The sequence below is a fragment of the Micropterus dolomieu genome, linkage group LG17, assembly GCF_021292245.1.
Source record: "Micropterus dolomieu isolate WLL.071019.BEF.003 ecotype Adirondacks linkage group LG17, ASM2129224v1, whole genome shotgun sequence".
NCBI lineage: Eukaryota > Metazoa > Chordata > Actinopteri > Centrarchiformes > Centrarchidae > Micropterus > Micropterus dolomieu.
In genome coordinates this window covers 28,270,794-28,293,463 of record NC_060166.1, presented here as the reverse complement: position 1 = coordinate 28,293,463, position 22,670 = coordinate 28,270,794, and the positions used below count along the sequence as shown (strand labels likewise).

Sequence of the window (22,670 nt, the reverse complement as noted above, 5' to 3'; positions counted from 1 at the left end):
ATACACACACACACATACATACATACATACACACACACACACACACACACATATATATATATATATATATATCTGTACTACATGTAGAACGATAAGAAGTTACAAGATATAAGTGTTTCCTTTACATTGTTTGTTTATAATTTAAACTGTAAACTCTCCCACCAGTTCTACAGATCATTTTAGCATCCTTTAGCTCATTGTTTTGGTTTTCTAGCCTGCAACTTTATGTTTACAGCAACATCATGTTCACGCTCACTGCTCCCATAGCGTAAACTGTGGAGGCAGTAGGCTGCTGTTTTCAGAAAATAAACTATAACTTACCTGCACAGCACCAAACGGCAGACAAACAAAGTTAGTGACTAGCTGGATTAGCTAGCAAGCATAGAGGAGCATTTAGCAGCTAAAAAGGCAGAAATTTCCCTCAGGAATTGGTGGAGATCGAAAACAGAGCTAAAAGGAGAGTGAATATGGACTGACATTCACCAGGTGGCCAAAAACACAACTTCAAATTAACTGTCCTCCAGGGAGCACTGGCAAGTGTCCCTGCTTAGTACATATTTTGGTAAAAATATTCTAAAAATCCCAAATTAAGGAATCCTAATCAGAAATGATGATGTATTGATTGATACATTAAAATAATTATACTTACATAAAAAATAATATTGGCTGATAAATCTATCAATAAATATCAATATCAGTGTCAGCCTCAGAAATCCAGTATCAGTCATATACTATGTGTGATAACTAAAGCACATGGCCAAGCACAGCACAACAAACACTCACAGATGAGTTAACTGCATGTCATACAGGAATAGACCCAACTTACTTCAGCTATGCAAGTTTGTGAGAAATGGCATTTTACACTGTCTCGAGTGGCCTCGAGTGGCTTATCTCACCTCTCCAGCCACAAAGAACAGCAGCGGCGTCTCCTCCTCTTTGGCTTTGTACTTGGCCATAAGTTTCTCCGCTATTGGCTGTATCAGCTCCTTGGCTGGCTCCAATTCACCTTCCTCCTCAGCGTCTGAATGAAGCAGGAAAGAGACATAGGAAGATATTAAAAGTATGGGGGATAAAAGTCACCACGGAAGAGGAAAAATGTACAGATGAGCGAAATGGGAAGCAAGGAAGGAGAGATGACTGGTGGACAACTGAGTGAGGACATCAAAGGAACTGTACAGATGGTCTCTGTCTTGTTTTGTAATCCATTTTGACCTTGAGAGAGACCTGTGTAGCCTCAGATTCTTTTTGGTGGCATATTGTGTTTTGTTGTCATGTCCTACTTTGACAATTAGTTATTCTCAGTGCTCACAAAACCAGTAGCAAATTCTCCTACTTCCATGTCGAAGTCATTTTTCTATGCTATTCGCATTTTACTTCTTTGCACCTTCTCTATTAGCATATAAATAAATAGATAAATACAAGAACACTTCCACAGACCTTTGGCCCTTTCAACACTCGAAGAATTTTCCACCGAGTTTGACATTCAATATGCTCCACATAAATGCCACTTCATTCACACACCATGTGGAGCTGCAGAGTCCGCATCATAAATGCGGGTCCACTCACCCACAAACAGGACGAGGCAGGGCCCCTCGTGGAGCTGCACAGCGTTGGACTCGCTGAGCTCGAGCACGGGCCGGGGGTGCCAGGGGAAGAGCTGGCACTCCGGGTCATTCAGCACCTCCACGCGACCCTGTCGTGTGATCATGTGACCTTCTGCGTCCAGCAGAATCAGTGTGGGAATACCTGGTGAGGGAGAGAAAGGAGGTGAAGATGGTGTGAGGGGAAGACAAAGAGAGGGGGGCAGGAAATGGGCAAGAGCGGGGGAGGTGGTTTGGGTAATTTCCGTTAATTATCGCCTCATGACGCAGGATGCTCCCTCTCCCACAGAGTTTTCTTTGTTGTGAGGATGTTTTGGGACATTTTTAACCAGTTTTCACCTCTCTGGTGACTTTCACTTCTCTCCAGCTTTCTGATTTCACTTCTGATGTTGCCACTTTTTTTACTTTTCTTTTTTTTTTGTCATAGGCTCCCACCATCCTTCTGATTACAATCTCTTTGCCTTATTAACAGCCTTATCAGAAACAGACACTGTCCTGGAGCAAACAGTGTACGTGTGCGATTGTGTTCCTGTCTGCGCATGTAGGCAGAAGTCAGCGGAGGTGGGGGCAGTCATAAACATCATGGGTTTGAGTGCGGGAGGGGGGCAGTGTTGACGTGTCCTCCATTGCATTCCTCACATTCTTTGCAGGAGAGGCCAAGAGCCAGCTCTTTCTGACTTTGTCCACAGGCCTGTGCGCACACACACACACAAAGGAGGGAATCAGGAGAAAAGTGCAGCACTTCTGTAGCGAACAAGACTGTAAACCTGATAACCGGCCCACATTCCTCAGGCTGCAGGGCAATCTGTGTTGTGGTTTGCCTGCCCAGCACAGAGAACTGTCAGCCATTGTGCCAGCTTTTCAGTGTGTGACATAACTAAGCTCGGCCGGGGGAAAAAAATAATCCACACTCTCTGTTCTCAGCTTGAAGATCTGAAGCAACATATACAAGGAGGTGGTGTCTGTACAATACCTTGTATTCCATAGAGTCTGTTGAGTCGTGATCGCCGAGCTTCATCTGGATACGGCACCGCCAACCATGGCATCTCGCTGAAGTACTGCTGAAAGGACTCCTCTGACCTGGTGGGTTTGGAAAGCACCAAACAGCAACACAGTAGATGGTTATTTGATGGTCTCATTTAACAGCTGAATAGAGCAGACTGATTATTTGTGTCCTTCATAGACAGATGTGCATGTCAGTCTAACCTGTCGGCGCTGACAAACACAATCTCAAACTTCTGACCCGACTCTTTGACAGTTCGATAGGATTCCACCAAAACCCGGGTCAAACTGCGGCATGGCGGGCACTAACAGGGGGAGAAAAACAGAAGGTAAAAGGAAGTGAATGAGTGAATGTACAATACTGATCACAAATATGATAGCTTGCTGCAGCAGCTTCAGTGGCTTTCTGTTGTATTTCCAAACTCTCTTCCTCTTAAAACATTAATCCTGCTTTAATACTCTATTTTGAGAGAGTACTTGTCTTTCTGCGAGTGTGTGTGTGTGTGTGTGTGGATAGCCCACACTCTATCCAGGCAGGGGCAGCAGTAATATGGCTGGCATTAAGATGACATCAGAGAGCAGCAGGAAGGAAAACAGACTCTCTCCCCCTCTCTTTCTCATGCTCTCTTTATTCTCTCTCAGCTTTCACTGGTGTAATATATAGTAAGATACAAATACTGAATATTAACGTCAGACTTTGACAATTCATGTTTTTGGAAGTTTCCTTGGTAAGAGAGACATCTGAGAAAACTTTCTCTCCAGAGATATTTCAGAGACATTAGATTTACTTTGTGATTTCAGTTATTTTAATATCATAAATTTGCTTAAATATTACCATTTTCTGGTGTGGAGGGCTGCATCACAGTTAAGAAATACAATTCTTTGAACTTGAAATTAACAATAAATGCCATAACCTATTTTTAAATTTGCTTTCTCATATCTCATAGAAGCAGCAGTAGTCATTTGTATAATTTGGGTTATCAAAAGAAGTATTTGGTCAGACATATTGATTTTATTAATATCATAAAGCCTTACAATGTTAATAAGCAATGCATTAGTATGTTGGCAAGACATTCATTCTTTATGTCATCTATTAATATTAATGTATACCTTTTTGACTTGCCTTAAATTAATAGGAGAGTTCTTTATATAAGCGGCCTACTTCTCCTGCAGAGGCCTTTATCCATGTCATGTACATGTGAGTATATATATGCATGTAAGTGTGTCTGTATGAATATGTTCTTATTAATATTATCTCACATGTACTTAAGTTTATAATCTATTCTGTTGTATTGACTAGCTGCAGACAGTATTTCATTACCATTCAAGCTGATGACAGAGGATACAGCATGTCAGGCACTTTCATTGATCTACTCATGAATACTCATCATAAGACAAAGGGATGGTCGGAGTGAAAGTGTGAAGCACAAAGCGTAAAATCAATTCACTGCTCATTAATTTACTTCTTACTCAGTTTCTCAAACAAGTAAACACTGTAAATTGTGTTCAGTAATCATTGTTTGTAGAGTGTTGTCAATGCTAAAGCATCATACGTGGCCTTAGGTTAATTTTTGTATGTGACTGAACTAGGGTTTTAGCTAAAGTTTAACTGTAATGAGTTATTCTAAAAGAAATACTCCCTCACACTACAGGGGAACAAGAAAATGCACAGTGAAATATAGGTCATGTTTCTCTGCCACGGGCCATTTCAGGTCCCTAGAACATTAAGGGAGGAAAAAACGTAACATGCACTTCTGTATAAATGGATGGCAAGGCCAGGTGCTGGCATTTCATGTTTGTAAAATTACTTTAATTGTGGATACATTTACACGAGTAACCAGGGGAATGTGGTGTAAAAACACTGCAAATAAACTCCAGTAATGGCTTTTGTGACTTGTCCTTTTCAATTTTGTATGGGTCTGGGGTTTGAGCCAGCCTTCAGGCGTCACCGTTCTGAAGAGCCGGTCTCTGAGGCTGCGGCTCTGGCAGCTGCTGAGCTGACCAGCCTCGGTAGCCTGTGTTGCATCTCATCAGGAACAGTCCACGCCTTTCATGCATCACTGAGTCATGACCTTTACTGGATATCAGCAGGTCCAGCAGAGAAGGAGACAATTGTGATGATGTCAGTGGGGTGTGGTGACCAATGCAGACTTTAAAAAAAAGGTCCAGAGGTGGTGGTGAAAGGACTGACAGGGATAGCTAACCACTGTTAATGTAAACATACAAACACAATGGAGTCGCCTCCACCCTCCTGCTCCTCTCTCCTATCTGTCTCGACTAACTTTTCCTGCTCTGCTGGCGATGCCCTTTCTTCTCACCAACGTGTCAGTGTTTTGACAGAGTAAGGATGCTGGAAAAGTAAAAATCAGGGTCCTCTTTCTCCTTTTACTCTGCTCTCTGTACTCACCCAGTGTGCTGAGAAGTACACTCCCACGTAGTGTCCCTCCAGAGAGCTGCTGTCTATTGTCTGCCTGTTGTTCCTGAGAAGAGGCCCTGCCACCACCTCCGCAAACGGCTTTGGCCCCCATGGGAACTCCAGGCCTGGGAGATGGTAGGAAAGCAGGGGGGTCAATGGAAAGACAAAAAAAATAAAAATCAGACAAAGATAGATAAGGAAACAAGACAGAGTCTACAGCTACGCTAACATGAGCATGCTAACATGATGACAATGCCAATGTTAACATGCTGGTGTTTAACAGGTCATTCTCTCGCTCATTCATATCACACACACACACACACACACACACACACACACACCAAAATATATACCAATATACCAAAATCTTTAACATTTTCACCTGATCAGCAAATCAATTACAATTTATCCTGAGGGGAAAATGAATGAATGTACCATGACAATCCATCCAATAGTTGTTGAAACATTTCACTAAAAGTCAGAAATCTCATGGTGGCACTAGGGAAAGAATTCATATGAGTTGTTAATCTACTGTGAATTACTGTCTCAATTAATCAATTCATTGTTTGGTTAATATAATGTCAGAATATTGAACAGTGAAAATGCTTGTTCCAGTTTCCAAGAGCCCAAGGTGATGTCTTCAAACGTCTTGTTTAGTCCAAAGACCAAAGATAAAGATGAAGAAGACAAAGGAAACCAGAAATTATTCACCTTTCAGCAGCTGGAACCAGATAATTTAAAAAACAATTAATAGATTATCAAAATAGTTGCCGATTAATTTTATGTTGACGGACTAATGGATTAACGGTTGCAGCTTCAAACCAGAGATGCTTTTTCTGTCTATGACATGGCATTTGGATAACAAAGAGTCATGTGTACTTGTCATGTCTACAATACTTACAGCTTTTTTCTGACATCGGCTTTTTGAAGTACACACCAGATGCAAAATCTGGTTTTAATGATGACTGAAAGCCATGCCTCTCAAGCAAATGAAGGTTGCCAGAAATACTTCCCTTTCGCTCTCTTTCACACTTTTCATTTTCTTTTAAAGGTGTCTTCATTGTTACTGTCAAGCTCTAGAGATGCATTTGGTACAGCCAAATTAAAAAGAAGGTAATCATAAATAAAACCTTGTATGGCTGGTTCATAATGGCCTCTTTATGCGAGCGTGGTTGTCTAGGGCTTCATTAAGTAGGAATGACACATCTGCACCGCGGTGCCGCAGTCTTTTATTGTTATCCTGATTGTAAAAGTGCACTCCATCTTTGCGCTGCAGGCTAGTCTGCCGCCACTCATGTCAGGCCTTTCAACGAGAGTGAAAGGCAGAGGGTGCTGAAACATTCACCCGCCCCTCCCAGTCTCCATGTACGGCAAACTTTTAGTGCCCTTTCCTTCTCCTAAATGTAGCTCAGTAGCTGAATTGATTTGTCACGTCAGGAACTGCTCTCAGTCTGTCCTCTCAAATAATTTTAACATGATAATGTATCAAATTGTAAAATAAAAAATCTAGGGCCCGTTTTTCTAGAAAGTTAAGGCATACTTAGTGCCTATGCCCAGATGTACTGCTAAGGCTTGAGATTAATCTCTTCTCCAGCCACATCTAGTTTGGAAGAACAGTGGACAAGTTAATGAATCACAGATAATACTGCAGGCCTGGCTTTCATTAACAAGGCAGAGAAATTTGTCACACTCCTTATGCGAAATCCATTCTGCTTCACCGCTCTGCTGCAGTAGTGCCACCATTCTCCTTTCTCACATGACTAATGGAACATTTTTCATGCTAATGTCTGAAGAGGCATCATTTTAAAATATTGAGAACTTCTCAGCCACAGAAGACGTCCTCTGTACAGGAAAGGAATGCAAGCCTACTCTTGTTAATTCTCTGCCTCCGCTTCAAAGTGACGAAATTATGGGGTTTGCAGATGGAGGAGTGGAACACGGACGCACTATAATATTCATGCAGCACCATAATTACTGTAGCATCAACACAAATGGGGGGGGAGTTGAATGATGTGGCACTATCTCCACAGGAAACTGACCAGGCATTTGGTAAACATCATTACACAGGATAAGTGTTGAATGTGTGTATGCATTTTACTTAAATTTAAGTTAAGTTTTTGAAGTTTATTTTAATCATTTATGTTGTGTAACTAAGCTGTATGTCATGTTGTTGGAGAATCAGCGCCCACAGCGGTTTGTCTCCATGTGACCAACTCCTAATATTACCAGCATTACTGTGTACTTTCTATTACATTTAATTGCTCATTCATGTGCCCTTGCCTCAGGGGAATTTTAGTTCCTACCTGCTGTTTTTTTTATTTTTATGGGGGACAGGTGTGACAGTAGAGTAGACCCAGAGCGAGTGAATTTGGGTGTTACCGGCGTCTTGAGTGTGATGTCTTCACTAATTATATGGTCACTTGCATGTGTGTATGCGCGTATGTGTGTGGCTGCAGAAACTGCAGATCTCACCTTTAGGGTCATCTCTGACCACCAGCAGACCATTCCGACACACGACCTTCCCCGTTGCTGCGTCCACAAACACCAGAGATGGGATACTGGTTACCTTGTACTTGTTCCACAGCTTCATCTATAGAGAAAAAAATATATCAGAGGAGAAGTAGGGAAAATGGAGGATGGAAAGACCTTAATGTTCATATTTATTTCAAATTTCAGAGCTGGAAAAAGAAACTGTCTAAAATTATGTCTTCAGTGCAGCTATATGTCCTCCTGAAATACGACAGTATAAACGAAACAAATGTCATCTGAGTACCATATATATTTTATAGGACAAACACCCTCTCGGTTTTTTAAAAGAGACTCAGGAGACTAGAAAGTAGAATAAAAAATACAGGAGTGCAGTCAGCCCTGAGGTGAGTTAGCAGCAGCAGAGAAGCACACTGCTGCACTTTAAAGAGGCTGAAATAGAGCAAACTCATGCCGTCCCTGCCGTCTCATCAATAAGAGTAAACTGGGTATGCGGCTGAAAAAAAACCCCTACTTTTTCTGCAGTAAAGAAGAAATTTCTGAGTCCTAAAGTGTTAAGCACTGTGAATTATTGGAGCCCCTTGAGATAGGTGATCCATACTTCCATAGGCATATATGACCAGTCACTGGCCTTAAATTTAATCATAATACCTTCAATATGATGAGTTGATATTAATACAGCATCATAAAGTCAGAAAAGAAGCTTTATAGCCAGAACTTTATGCAAGAACTGGTGCTTTTTATAGGGTTCAGCCATCAGTGTAGTCCTAAACATCAAAGAGCCGATCAAGCATTTCACATATCTGAGACTCACTTTCCATATCAGAGGGAAGAGTCCTGTATGCTGTGAATAGAAAATAGCCGTATCTTGTAAAGAGCGGCTACTGGCACTGTGCAATGTTGCTGCTTCAGCAAGTACAGAAGAAGAAGGGGATCCCTTGCATGAAATCTCATACCAGCTCAGAAAATTCCAACGGGAGAAGGAAAGTAGTCAGTGTGTGTTTCACCCAGTTTTATTTTACTAATTTTATATTAAATTTTCATGCTCTTATCTTTTTTTGTATTATTCTTTACACTTGTTAAAGCACTTTGTAACTTGTTTTTGAAAAGTGCTCTACAAATAAGGATTATTATATTATTTTATTTAACCTATATCCTTCAGGTTATGACCAATTTATTGACTAAAAATGCATTAAATTACTTGGGGAGGGAAATTATATAAAAACAGACAGATTGGAAAATAGTCCAATTTTATACTGTACCATCCAATGTATCCAGCCAAACACTTTTAATTAATAACTAATATAATATAATGATTTGTGCTGTCTTGAGGCTTGGTGGCATAAGCTTGGAGTTTGGTTACTGTCCAGGTTGATGATAACCTGTTGTCGCTCCTTAAAAACAGTAACTTCACTGCATAAACGGGCACAAAGACTCTCATATGCAGACTGAGTAAGAGAGAGAGTTTGCACAGTGTATTTGTTTTACTCATATTTTGTGTCTCCTCTTTGCACAAGTTACACATATGTTGTCATGCACTCGCCAGAGGTCAACCACAGGCCTTCTCTGACAGCAGAGGTCAGACGGTCTGTCCCGTGAACAAGACGACCCGGAGCCTCCCAACAATGTTGGTCTGGAAGTCCGTCAAAAGCAAACTTCAGCGTCTGCCACAGTCAACAGTTTTACCACACACCCCATGCTGCTCTGGAAACTCAATCTCAGCTCACAAATTGATGGGGTTAGGGGCATTAACTGTGACTGTCTCCGAAAGCCAATGTGCCCAACACAGCATCTGTGTTACTACAGCCATTTCACTCAGCTGCCTGCTGTCATCCAGGCTGATGATGTGAGATTGAGCGCTGGATTTAGCCAGAAAAGCAGAGTGATAGGATGATTGGTTCTGCACTAGCACTTGAATGTCAAGAAATGTATTCCATGTCAAGGCCCAGACGCGTACTACGATTTTAAAAAATCAGACAAATGAATGACAAATAACATGCACCGTGAAAAACATCTCCTTTTCCACTTGATCACCATTAAAATAAACAGCTTTTTGCTAACACCCTCTCACAGTAGTGTTCTGGGTGTTATGACCACAAGACTAAGCATCTATGGCCATTACTGGCGGCTCTCTGAGACTCTCCCTCTGCACCACACAGTGGTGCTTGGAGCTAAATGCTAACAATAGCATGCCAACATGCTTACAATGACAATGCTAACATGGTGAGATTTATTAGGTAAAATGTGTACCATGTTCATCACCTTAGTTGAGTATGTTGGGGATGTCCTTAGATTTGCAGGTATTTGGTCATAAAACAAAGTATTGGACAAACAAAAAAAGATTTAACCTGTAATTGTAATTTTTCAGTATGGACCAAAAGGCTTGGCCGACCAAACATCCGTCCGACGTTGCCATCCAAAATAAAAACAACCAAGTCTATCAAAACACTATAAATGAATGTACATCCCCTAAAATCATAGTAAGGTAACTGTAGTACATGGCTACTTATTTTAATACTAGAGGAAGATGGCTGTGTACTGAATCTAATTGTTCTCATGCTGCAACATCAAGAGAGCAGCTGAGAGATTTTTGTAGCAACCTCAGAGGCAGAACCAATTCCTCCTCTTTGTCTTGCCACTAATTTACTGCATCCTTGAATCACATTTGCCCGGTGATTTGGCTGCGGATCAGAGTGCTAAATCCTTCGAGGGTTTAGATCTGCCTTTATTATGAAACGGCTGTTACGATTTCATGGGTAATGACTAACCTTGTAACTACAAAAGCTACATGTACTGGAGTCACAAACAAACAAGCGTCGAATGGATTTCAGCACCTTGAATGACAAGAATTCATCGTGCATGGGTGGGGTGGGGATCCAAAATCTTCCTCCAAAACACTGAAGACAATTGCTCTAAATAACAGTGTCCCTCTTCTATCCTCCTTGTGAATAGAAAACATGAGGATCACATGCCACAGCGATCCATTTCACCAAAACACTTTCATTGTGGTGAGGCAGACTGCCTTTTATTGCAGAAACAATACATACAGACATGATGTGTTGTACTAAAAAACACACATACTATCAAATCTGCCCTCATTCCTTGCAGAACAAGCAACTTGTAGGGGTGTTTTTCATCTTGTCAAGTTTTATTAGTGTGTAACAGGACTCATTTGGCTTGGATTGGTTTCTTACTGTATTTGCTGCTGTATGAAGAGCTTTTCTGCAGAGAGTAAAATAACAAGATCAATACCACTCTCATATCTGGATGGAAATATGAAGCTATAGCCAGCAGCTGGTTAGCTTAGCTTACAGGGGAAACAGCAACCCTAGCAACATGTAATTTTTACACTTTGGTTTGTGTACAGTTTAAACAAACAGGATATATAGTGTAATTAGTTAGCTTTAGAGGTGCTGATAGGCCAATTTGCTACCTTCAGACAGAGCCAGGCTATCTGTTTCCTTATTTCTAGTCTTTGTGCCACGCTAAGATAACGGCTGCTGGCTGCAGCTTCATAGTTACCATACAGGTGTGAGAGTGGCATCGATCTTCTCATCTAACTCTCGGTAAAGTGTATTTCTCAGACTATTTCTTTCAGATACATGACGAACATTTTTTGATAATTTATTTCTTCTTTCGTTCGTCAATAAAAAGCTCAAATGTTTCTCAGATGTGAGGATTTGCTACCTTTCTCAGTTTGATTTAATTGTAAACTGAATATATGTGGGTTTTGGACTGTTGGGCAGCGAAACAAAACAAATGAAGATCTGGGATTGTGGGAAACTTTCATTGATTGAGTTAAGATTCATTATTTTGTGACATTAGGCATATCTGGACAAAAAGATAAATAAAGAAAATATTTGGCAGATTAACTAAACATTAAAACAATCATTAGTTGCAGCCCAAGTGGTTCTCTTTACTGATATAGGAAATATTTCTTTTTGAGAAATACCAAACAATTCTGCCCCCCAGAGCAGTCAGTACCTAAATAGCTTATTTGCATGCAAACTGCTTGCACACTGTATTCACTGCATCAAGAGTGCATGTTGCCACTACCAGCTTTCTCTAAGGGCTCCTCTATTCATTGTCAGTATCAACAGAGCGTATAACTATATAGCTGACCAGGAGGCTTGGCTATATAGTTACACAATGGTTTAAGGATGCCAATAACCCCTGTAGAGAGCCCACCAACTGTTAAAATACTCTAGGGAGAGCTGGAAATCCATACTAACAATCCATTAACTCTCTTGGACACGCAGACATTAGCCTCACACTATGCCCGGTGCTCATCATGCTAATTGGATCACGCATGGCTGAGGATCCATATCCAGAAGGAGAGCAAATCAGCCCACTGTGGGGCCAGTAGATCAATGTGCATGGACATACCAGAGTTGAAAATCACCCCAGTGATCAAAAGAAAATGCTGATGCCTTTCAGATATAGCTAAATTTTTTTGATGGGGCAAATATTAAATTCCCTACCTGTCTACCCTACCCAATCTAGACTGCAAAGCCAGCAAGAAAGAATAGGAGGGAAACAAACCCGATCCCAAGATATCCACATTTCCCTGTTAAATGTCATGCGTGATGACTGCTTTCATGCCTCTTTGCACTGTTGCACTTTATGGCAACATTCTGCATTTTAAGAGGAGGTTAGCTTACATAGAGAACCCTCAACAGATTTGAGGGCTAAAAGTTTAAAAACTGTGAACATCTGCTTCAGTTTTGACCCAGTCCGTTTTTAAAACCCTTTTTTTAGTTTTGTCCTGCAATGAAATTTGGCCTCCGTCAGTAACCGGTGGGTCTCTGCAGTGGCTCTGGTGTGGTGAGTGTTGAGAGAACTAGAGTGGAAGAAATTTCATCACTCAGCGTGCCCAATTCACCTATCATTGTTCGAGCTCCATCTCCTCACAGATCTGCTTTCACTGGGCTGGTCAGCCCTGAGGCATCTGCCAGACGCTCCCATTGCTTCCTTACAACAGTGCCACTACAAAAAGGAAAGTCAGCCTTTTACATCAGAGGACATGAAAGGTATCCTGCTGTGATGCTGATAGCAGCACAGTACTTTATCTTTGAGTATTATATGAGGGAGAAATGGTGATAATCCGACTGATATCTTGAGGGGGAAAAAAAGGGCTGATACAACGTAGGCCAACCAAAGTAGATTTGTGGAATTTAATTGAACCTACTCAGGAATTCTCATTGGCATTTATTATTGGGCAAAAATGCTCCCCATATAATTTCATTCATGTCAAGGGGAATTTATTGGCACAGTTTACAGAAGCACAGATTGGGGGAAATGTGTTCCATGTTATTCAGAGGAGACCCTTGGAACAGTTTGATTTGATTTAAATCTTTAAAAGACAAGAGTTTTTCAAAATAAAATTCAATATTTTCGATTCATACAACATCTCCTGCACAAGAGACATAACAGTCAGGCTATCGATAGCTTTGCGTCACCTGCACACCTTGTGTGTGTGTGAAGCAATTTGTTAGAAGATGCAAGGTTGTCTGCCTGATGGACTGACCAGCCCCCGCAAGACATGTTCAACAAAAGCATTTGTCTTTTACTGGGACTCTTTATTGAGAGTGCCTGCAGGCAGTGTGATCTCTGACCGTAAAGATTTACTGTAGTGGCGTTGGGAAGAGCAGGCTGAACTGGACTGTTGGTTTGCCTCTTGGCAGGTTCTAAAACAAGCTCGTTTAGAAATCAAGCCCGTGCAACATGGATTATTTCATCTGCAAACGGATTTAAACTAACATGCTGATGCACAGCAGCCTCTACAGTTCATTCATCATGTGTGGAGCAGCTTTGAGGTTAAAATCTAAAACATGCCACATTCTCTTCTCGGTCTTGGGTTGAAGACAGATGAGAAACAAACTTCTCCTGTCTGCTCAATCATTACTTGTTCCCTCCATCTCCTGACTACACCGCTGTAACTCCCTTTGGCTGGGCCCCTGCAGCCAGCTTTGACTAACATTCCTCCATGCTGGACCCCGCCTCTGCTCGATCTGCTCTCAGTAACTGCCTGTATCCACTTCAAAACCCTGTTGCTGCTCTTCATGGCTACAAAGGGAGCCCCCCCCCCTTCCACCTCTTAGCCATACTTCAGCCAACACTATGCAGGCTAGTGTGTGTTACTTAGTGCCTCCATCTGTGCTACTCTGACCCAACTATCGCTTTACCCGGTCAAGAGTCTTCACCGCCGGTGGTGAAATAAGCATCTCAAACCCCGTGACAGCTGCACAGTCACTGCCCTTTCTCTGTGCTAGACAGATGACCTATCTCTTAATAAGCTGCAGCGTCATGCCGTTTTGCGTGTGTATGTTGTTCTTACATAAACCACCACAAGATTTATGCTTTCATCTTTAGGTCTTTAATACCACTAATTTCTATACCTCTGGTTCCACGTAACAGTAAAAAATGTTAACCGATTTTTCTATTTTCCAACCAGGTCCAGTTTTTTTCCCCCCCTTCAAGTGTCAGCTATATTCCTAAAATATAAAAAGTCCAGGCCACTCACTCCAACCTACTCCACTGTGCTCATTACAGAGGCTCATCCTGCACTACACATCCATTGTGATGGGCAATATACACTTCCCCGAAAATTGTTGAGCTGAAAGAACACAGACAGCTTCCCATCAGGCCTCCTCAATGCAAAATGTTGCTACTATCTCATGTATTTTATTAATCCTATAACATTCTCCAGCTGAGCCATTTTGGTGGTGGATCCTCCAGAACGTAGAGGGGAGACATTGGCTAAATTACTTTTATAAAATTGCTTTTTTGATAAAAGCCCCCCCCCGCCCGTTCCCATGGCAACCCCCAATGCCTCACACACATATATAGGAAGTCAGGACATGTCACAGAGTGCCAGACACATTGTGGGCTCTTAGTTAATAATTCAGTGATAAATTAACGGTTTTGTGAGGAAAACAGGTGCCAGAATGTCAGAGGGGGGGGGGGAAGAGAGAGAGAGAGAGAGAGAGAGAGAGAGAGAGAGAGAGAGAGAGAGAGAGAGAGAGAGAGAGAGAGAGAGAGAGAGGTGGGTGTTTCCCCCTTCCAGCCTTGTGTGGAGGCACAAAAGCGACCCCCTGAATGCAGGCTCTAAATCCAAACTTGGACCCTGTATGGTGAGAATTTTTTTATGTAGTAAAGAACGCTTCGTAAAAAAGCAGGGGGATTGTAAAGGAGTAAAAAGCCAGGGCTCAATAGGTATCTGCAGCATTGTCTCTCCACAGGCGTGGGCTGCCCCTGAGGCCTACATTTGGCAAGGTCAAAGGTCAAGATGGCAGGGGGTGCATTCTTCATTGCCAGTGTTGTTTAGGCCAGTCAGCCTGCCTCCCTGCCCCCCATAGACTTACTGTTCTTTCTTTCTCCACGTCTACTCTTCTTTCTTTATGAGAAATTACAAAGTGCAAAGCATAAACCTATTAAACACGCAAGCACACGCACGCACACACACACACAGGCCATATAAGTATGTATATTGCATCCTTTTCTATCCACTTCACCATGCTAAAACTGAACTTTTTAAAATGCAAAAATGCATATTTTTTTAACCACACTGTGTCCGTGGAGAATAACTAAAAATACCCATTCTTAGACATTGATGTGTGATTATCACATGATTTGAGGCATTTGTTAATCATGTGATCAATTTTGGGGGAATCCCGATTTGCTGTCGGACCCACTTCCCATGCTAGTTAGATAGACATGCTAACATTGAATATATATGCTACCCATTCCCTAGCAATCAGAATGATGCTGTCTTTCCTACAGCAACTTTCAGAAAACAATGCGAGTGTGCCTTCATAACATTCAACATGTAAAAACCTTCTTCATATTTATCTAAAAGAGTGTAGAAATCAAAAATAAACAGCATATAGTACGTGAGAAGTAATGTGTAGTCATGCTAACAATCTTATTCAGTTCAGTCTCTGTAGGCCAATCATTAAATCCTGCTGAACCTACAGCTCAAGTGAGCATAATGATTTACATAAAAGCTGTTCACAGGATTACAGAAGCTTGTTGTATGAACATTGTGTCATGATTCCTCAGTTAGTCGTAACTCACACCTTCTGCCATCAGCCTGCATTTCATCAAGTCGAGGCCTGCAGGGTCTAACAGACCGATAAAGACGATATTAAGCTGGTCTGGCTCTGGACCAGCTGGACCTGTTCTATCAGTTACCTTAGCGTGACCCTCTGAGACTGGCATTATACACTCCCAGTGATCGGCCAACTCATGACTTGGAAAGCCTGGTGCATTTTTCACACAATTTTTTCACTGTGTTCGCCAAAAGGTAATACAACACACTCTCTCTCTCTCTCTAAACTAATCTAATGCAGTATGTAATGATTCTGCTATCAAATAAAGTCAGATATGAGCACAAAGTAGAAACGTCAGAAAAGCACTTTGTATAGCCTCGGGGGGGTGGATGCTTCGGGGGCAGCTTTTCTGTTGTGACCTTTCTTTGACCCCACATTCAACACCCATCACTCCTCCTTGTGATGGAGCCCTGGGAAGTCTCCCAGAGCCGCAGCCCAATCCCTGATCCCATCAAATCACAACACATTAATATTTATGGAAATTTGAAGGGAACATTTCAGACAGATTATCAGCGTTTTGTGCATAATCAGGGCAGTTCTAAAATCCCAATACAGCAATCTACCTAACACATCTTTACATTTAGGTGGCCAGTAAGCACGCTACTAAGAATATTTCACCGCGCTCACAATTTCAGTCAATTATAGACAGAAAAATAAAACTGCATGCATTTAATTCCAGTGTGAAATAGATTTATAATGTAATTCAAATGGTGACCCCATCATTGCATACTGAACAGAAGCAAACCAGACAACTTCGACATATACAAACTACATGTTAAAATAAGGTGCATTAGACTGTTAGATATATGTATTTTGAATACGCGGCAATTCAAACAAACAAGTGTTGATATAGCATTGGCTCATATATGCATAAAAAAACCTTAATAGAGGAAGAAAATGAGATTGTGATGCTGGTCGCAGGCAAGGAGAAAGAGGAAAACATGAAATGCTTATTTTGGTGAAGTGAATTTGAGGTTTTAGTTTAGCATTATGCTAGCTCACCAGTGTATTTTGCATCATTTTATGTCATATTCTGTAAATGTGGGTAGTAGTTATAATGTGGGATTATGGGCGTAAATATCTTACATAGTCAGAATTTTGATGGAGCCTATCTTTGGTCTCCAAAGCACTAAATGATGCATCAGCGGATGTTTCTTACAATTAGATAGAGAGACCGTTTTTGACTGACAACCATTGAGGGATTTCACTGTCATCCTCAAAAAGCACAATAGTCTATTTAGATCTTGAATTATGTTCTGAACACATCCAATAAAGCGTAATATACACAATAAGTGCCATGCTGTTGAGACACTGTGTACTTGGCAGGGTACGTCTATTTTTGGTCCAAATCGAACCCTCCACATGCAGCGAGGAGCGTCATAAATCACAATGACACCCTGCTTCTAGTGCGCCTCATAAAACAACACAGACCTCTGACAGAGGTAGCACTCCGAGGCCTCAGCATGTGAACACACACACACACACACACACTATATATCGGCCTTCTGTTCCAGGAAATAGAGTCCAACTTCTCACATATCTTCAAATGTCACAAATCTAGCTTCTGCTGCTGTGGGCTATGATGCACAATGACGGCTGCCACATCAACAATGGTTCCCATTTCCTGAGGGAAAGGATGTTCTTACACTTCCTGCCCATTACCTGAGCTACATGCAGCTCTACAGTGACATATGGTTACATGGTGACACTTTATATCCATCCATTAGCCTGTTTCCTCCTCTCATCTTACGCTCATTAAAAGTCACATATGTTTGCCTGCAGACCAGTGCATTTTATAGCTCAGCTGTACATCTGGACCCCTCTCGTATCTCCCACAAGCACTCCCGCCCTCATTCCGCCACCTTACTCCATGCACGCCTTATTCTCAGCTTACCCCCGCCTCTGACACTTTTCACAGCAGCGGCAACGTATTGAGACACCTATAAGCTCCCTCTCCAACAGAATCAGCCCATATTGGCCAACTGAAGAGACTCTTGGGTAGAGATTTAATTTCATCCGTATTGCACTAAACATCATAAAAATCACATATCCATTAAGTCTGGGCCACACATCTGGGGATGCACTTGGGAAAATCTTGTACACAGGCGCACAATTTCAGTAAAAATTTATCTATTTACTTTATCAATGGTGAACATTAAAACCTGTAAAAGTTTGAATGTCCTTAAATTTTATCTTGACTCCCACAATTTAATTGGGGACACTGGGGATACTATTTCACTGCGTTTACATCAACTACAGAGCGCCTTACAAAACAGGATTTAAAAAGTTAGTGAAAAGGGGTAGATAAAAGGAAACAATGGAAATAAAAATTCAATTGAGACAAGACAGGTTTGGAACAATGATAAAACACAGGACATAAAAGCACATTGTAAAAATGCTTCCCTGTTCAACTCTGCTTTAAGAAGTGGTTTGAAAGATGCTACTGATCTGGCTAGCCTCAGCTCTGGCAGAGTGTTGCAGACCTCAGGAGCTTTAACAGCAAAAGACCAGGTCACCTTTTCTTATAAGCAGAGTCCTTGGAACAACCTGTAGTGCTCTGCCAGAAGACCTGAGGCTAAGCTCCCTCCGCCACCATAAGCAGTTATAAAAAGGTCTGATGTGTAGTTCTGAGCCAAACCCCTACTGGGCCTCAAAATAAACATCCATTGATTTTCTAGATACTTAAGGTCAGGACTGTGGTGGCAGCACAACAAGAAAAGTGTCTCTTTTTTCCTCTTACAACTTCCTCCAGCTTCTCTCCAAGAACTCTGGGTACAGTTGAGAGACTAGAGGGATGGAGGAGGGGATTTTTGTCAGGTGTCGAACCACCTCAACTGGCTCCGTTGAGTGTACTGAAGCAGTGTCTTAGATTATATTTGTCACTACCCGGAGCTTATGCCCATACATAATGGTCAGAGCAGCAAAAACCAGTGCCATTTGTTGCCACTGAAAAGGTTGTACTGCATGTTTTAGTCCATTAACTACATCAACATTTTCATTTTCTATTAATCTGATTATTTTCTCAATGACTCATTTAGTCTATAAATTATCAGAAATTATGCCAGAGCTTAAATTTGCATCTTTAAATTGTATGTTTTCTCTAACTGAACAGTCCAAAATCTAAAGATATTCATATTTATTATCATAGGAAAAGGATTTAGATTATCAATAGTTTCAGCTCTACTATACAGTCATCCATTTCAAAGTATACCACATAGACAGTATTTAGATTGGGTTCTGTCCTTCCAGGAACCATTATCAAAAAATCTCCTTAGTAGGGTGTTCAGGAGCCAAAAAGCATGTATTCACAAGTGTTGTTGACAAAAACAATCTCACATTAAGGTCAATTAAGTAGCTGTTCTGGAGCTTTAAATCATATCTCATGATCTTCATCAGCAGATGGAGTTTACGCAGTTGTCACAGATATGTCAATGTTCAAATTTTAATTTTTTAGTTAATTTCAGATGACTTTGTGTCAGTCTTTATTTAAGAGTTGAAGTTCAAAGTTCTGCCTTGACCTTGGATAGGGCACCTCTGGGTCCATTTAGTAGCTGTTCTGGTTCTTTTCAGATCACATATTCTTCAGCAAATGGATCAGTTGAAGACATGATATGATTAAAAGCTCCAGAACAGCTCCTAAATTGCCTTCCAGTTGAGATTCTGTTTCAGTTTTGTCAACTGCTGTTTCCATAAAGTTATGTTATTTGAAAATAATCAAGAAAACAAACATGCAAAGACGCATGTTATGAAATGCATAGCATGAAAAGAAAGTTGCTTTTCAACAACTATAAAATCTCAGGTGTAGATTGTCCTTGAACACATCAACAGGGAGTTTTTGAAACAGTCCCTGCCCATGAACTAAATTACTATAAACAATAATACGTAATGCGAAAAAAATACAACGTGATGAAATGTTTATAGTGATGGATTACGCATCTCAAACAAGCTGCAGGTCTCTGCAAGTTGATTTTCAGTGAATACGCATTCACTGACTGATATGATTACTTGCATATTAGAAATCTAAAACCTTTAGTATGCTTTAGAGAACTGTAAACAGCGAAGTAAAACAAACCGAAATCAAGTTCATCCAAGGCATCAGCATGCATCTTGCTTTGTCTTCAATAGAAGAAACACCAAATCATATTATGACTCACAAGGAATAAGTCCTGCTAATAATACTGTAAAAATTGGTAGTTATAGCTGTGTACTTTTTTTATTTAAATCCTGAAAGGCTGAGAGCACCCTCTCTCTCACAGTCTATAAGTATGGTTGCTATTTGACCAGTGTCTTTTTACTTTGAAGAGCTGTTATTATTAACGAGAGCACAGATAGTCTGATGTGGTGAAACACAAGGAACAATCAGACACTATCCACAAAATAAGCATGTCTATTTTTAACTCCACTGAACACTGGCTTATTCTAGTATATAAGCATTGTGTTGCTTTTCACACATGATTAGTTAAAAACCTCATCTAAGCACTGTTAAGTCCTTTACTATCGCACGCTGCTGAACTGTGTTGAAAGGGAAGACAAAAAAAGGTAACATGAGGGTTTTAATAATTGTAAACAAACATCTGGCAGTGAGAATGAGCAGCAACAGAGACGATGATGGAAAGGTAGAACAGACAGACAAAACTGGGGTAGGAGACATGAGTGCCAATTTTCAGGGTCACGTCACCCTGATGGACGGCTGATTGACAGGGCAGAGCCGAGGTTCAAAGTTCAAGCCTTTAATAGTGCGGTTGAAACAGCACGGCCTTCATGTCAGACGTTCACGCCCAACCTCCGTGCAACCCCTGATCCTCCCTGACACCAATGTCTCCGCTTTTAAATGAAACTCTTACAAGGAAAAAAAAATACTTTTACATAAACAGTCAGTAATCTCCCCACCTTCACACCAGAGGGCCTCTTTTAGTAGGATTTGTCTTGTACACACCTGTAAAGACTCATTGGAAACACAGCCAAGTAGCTTTTCCCCACTCAGTGATTTCCATTCATGAAGGTAAAGCAAGCTGTTCAGCTTCTGCAATTGAAGCTTCCATTAAAAACAAAACCAACAAAAAATAAATAAGCGGCATCAGAGGAGAGTGTGCGCTTGGCGGCGTGTTTATAACTCAGCTCCACAAGCCTGACATCCAGATCTGAGAGCTCCCGTGGATGCAGGCAGAGGTCACTAGCCCTTGCTAAGCCTTGGTTTCCTACAGAATCTTCTGATATCTTATTTCAGCAGTTCAAGGGCTTTTCTAGACAAGATGATGTAATTCTAAAAAGGCACAAATCCTCCAAGCTCAGTCCAAAACATCTACTTTATTAATTTACATTTTTACTGTTTAAGGCTGGAAATGCTTGAGCCACTGGAAACAAAATACTGTATCAGCATGTCAATGTTTGGTTGAAAGCAATGGCCTTACAGCAGGGACAGGAAACAAAGGACAATGTGGAGGAAATGACAAGGATTTAATGCTGCACATTGGTTGGCAAGTTTCTTAGACTAATAAGTCAACCGGACATTTCAGATTTCCTGTTCCTAGGATACCTGACCTTACTCCAGCAGCCTGTTGCACCAGCTATGTGTAAGTTTAAATGTGGTGTGGTTTAGTTTGAATATAGTGTGAGAGTTAGGCTATGACTCATTCATACTGTAGCAGACAAGTTAGTTACAATGTCGAGTTAAAATAGAAGGTCATTCCTTATTAACTGTTCGTATCGTGGAAGAATAATGGCCGAGACTAACATCCGACAACATGTCACACAAACAACTTGTTTTCTAGTATATGCCGACCCTTACTTTCCAACAGTAGTAGCTTTCTCTCAAGATTGACCTGAACGCAGCGCTGGATAAAACTACAATGCTACAATGTTCTGATTATTATCGATTTAGTTATGTTGTTGCATAAATACCAACTAACCAAATTGTTAAACTAACTAATTACAACCATAGGCTGCTGGTCTTATTTTCCCCACAAATCCAGCTTTAATCAAAATCCTATGGTAATGTGTTTGAGATATTTATCAAGGTTCTACTGAAACTGACGTTTGAGTAGTTCATACACTATACATTCCAATGACTGCAGTTCTGCAGAGATGATTACCTTGGTTGAGATGGCAAGACTCTCCCTTTTTAATTACAGTCCATCTCAAGCATTTAAAACAATTCAGGCTGCACAGCAGAGCAACTTCACAGGGATTTGTAATCAGGCTTAATGTTTACAGGGGGAGAAATCTCTTTATAAGCCTGCCAATAATCAAGGAAGGTAAAGAGAAAAAAAAAGAAAAAAAAAAGACAGTGCCGCTTGTGTTTGAAAGATCCATTTATTCCTTTTACAGGAATGTGTGCCGGAGCAACAGATCTTTATCTGTATGTTTGTACTAAAAATCTACAGCACCCTTTGGAAAGCACAATACAATACAAGTCAAACAAACAAATCCAGAAGTGAAATTATTGACAGCACTATACTGCTTCCATACTACATATTTGTGACCATTAGCTCGTGGGTCCTTTGTAGCGAGTAAAAAATGGAGTCTGGTTCAAAAGGTGGGGAAAGGGTGTCCTTTAGTGCTTGGACTTCCTCCAACAGTTCTCTGGACTCCGCTACAGGAAATCTGCACATAACTGCAGCCAGAACAAAATGGAAGAGGAGGAAGGAGAGGATGAACCTCAAATGACTCTCCTGAGCTGCAAGTGTAAGAAAAAAAGAATGTATATCTTATATCTTCATCAGTGACTGGCGTGTTTTAAACAGTTTATTAAGCATCTTACGTAAGGAAACATGAGAAATACTTTTATACACCAATTTCCCGAGAGTGATCCACAGTCTAAAGATAAAGCAAATATGGCTTCCTTCTAACAAGAAAACCCTGAATGCATTATTGTCCCTGCTGTTTTGAAAAGCTGTCCAGGGAAATGTGATTAATGTTTTCCACAAAGTCAGAAGAGGACGTCCCATGAGATTTGGACAGAGGCAGAGAGAGAAAGAGTGTTGCACTTTTCAAAGTAGTCAAGTTCAGTAATAAGCTAACATTAAACTGAGGAATCCATTGCCAAGGAAGGAG

At 41.0% G+C, this 22,670-nt stretch overlaps 1 protein-coding gene across 1 annotated transcript in view; it reads right to left on the bottom strand.

The window, feature by feature from the left end:
* The window catches only part of nxn (nucleoredoxin), a 56,851-nt gene that overhangs the window by 6,184 nt on the left and 27,997 nt on the right, over positions 1-22,670 (bottom strand). The window contains exons 2-7 of the mRNA XM_046074048.1: positions 7,492-7,609; positions 5,011-5,144; positions 2,808-2,908; positions 2,575-2,681; positions 1,567-1,746; positions 897-1,021 (exon numbers count right to left, since the gene is read on the bottom strand). Coding sequence (XP_045930004.1) covers positions 897-1,021; positions 1,567-1,746; positions 2,575-2,681; positions 2,808-2,908; positions 5,011-5,144; positions 7,492-7,609 — 765 coding nt within the window. The remainder of the gene's footprint in view (positions 1-896; positions 1,022-1,566; positions 1,747-2,574; positions 2,682-2,807; positions 2,909-5,010; positions 5,145-7,491; positions 7,610-22,670) is intronic.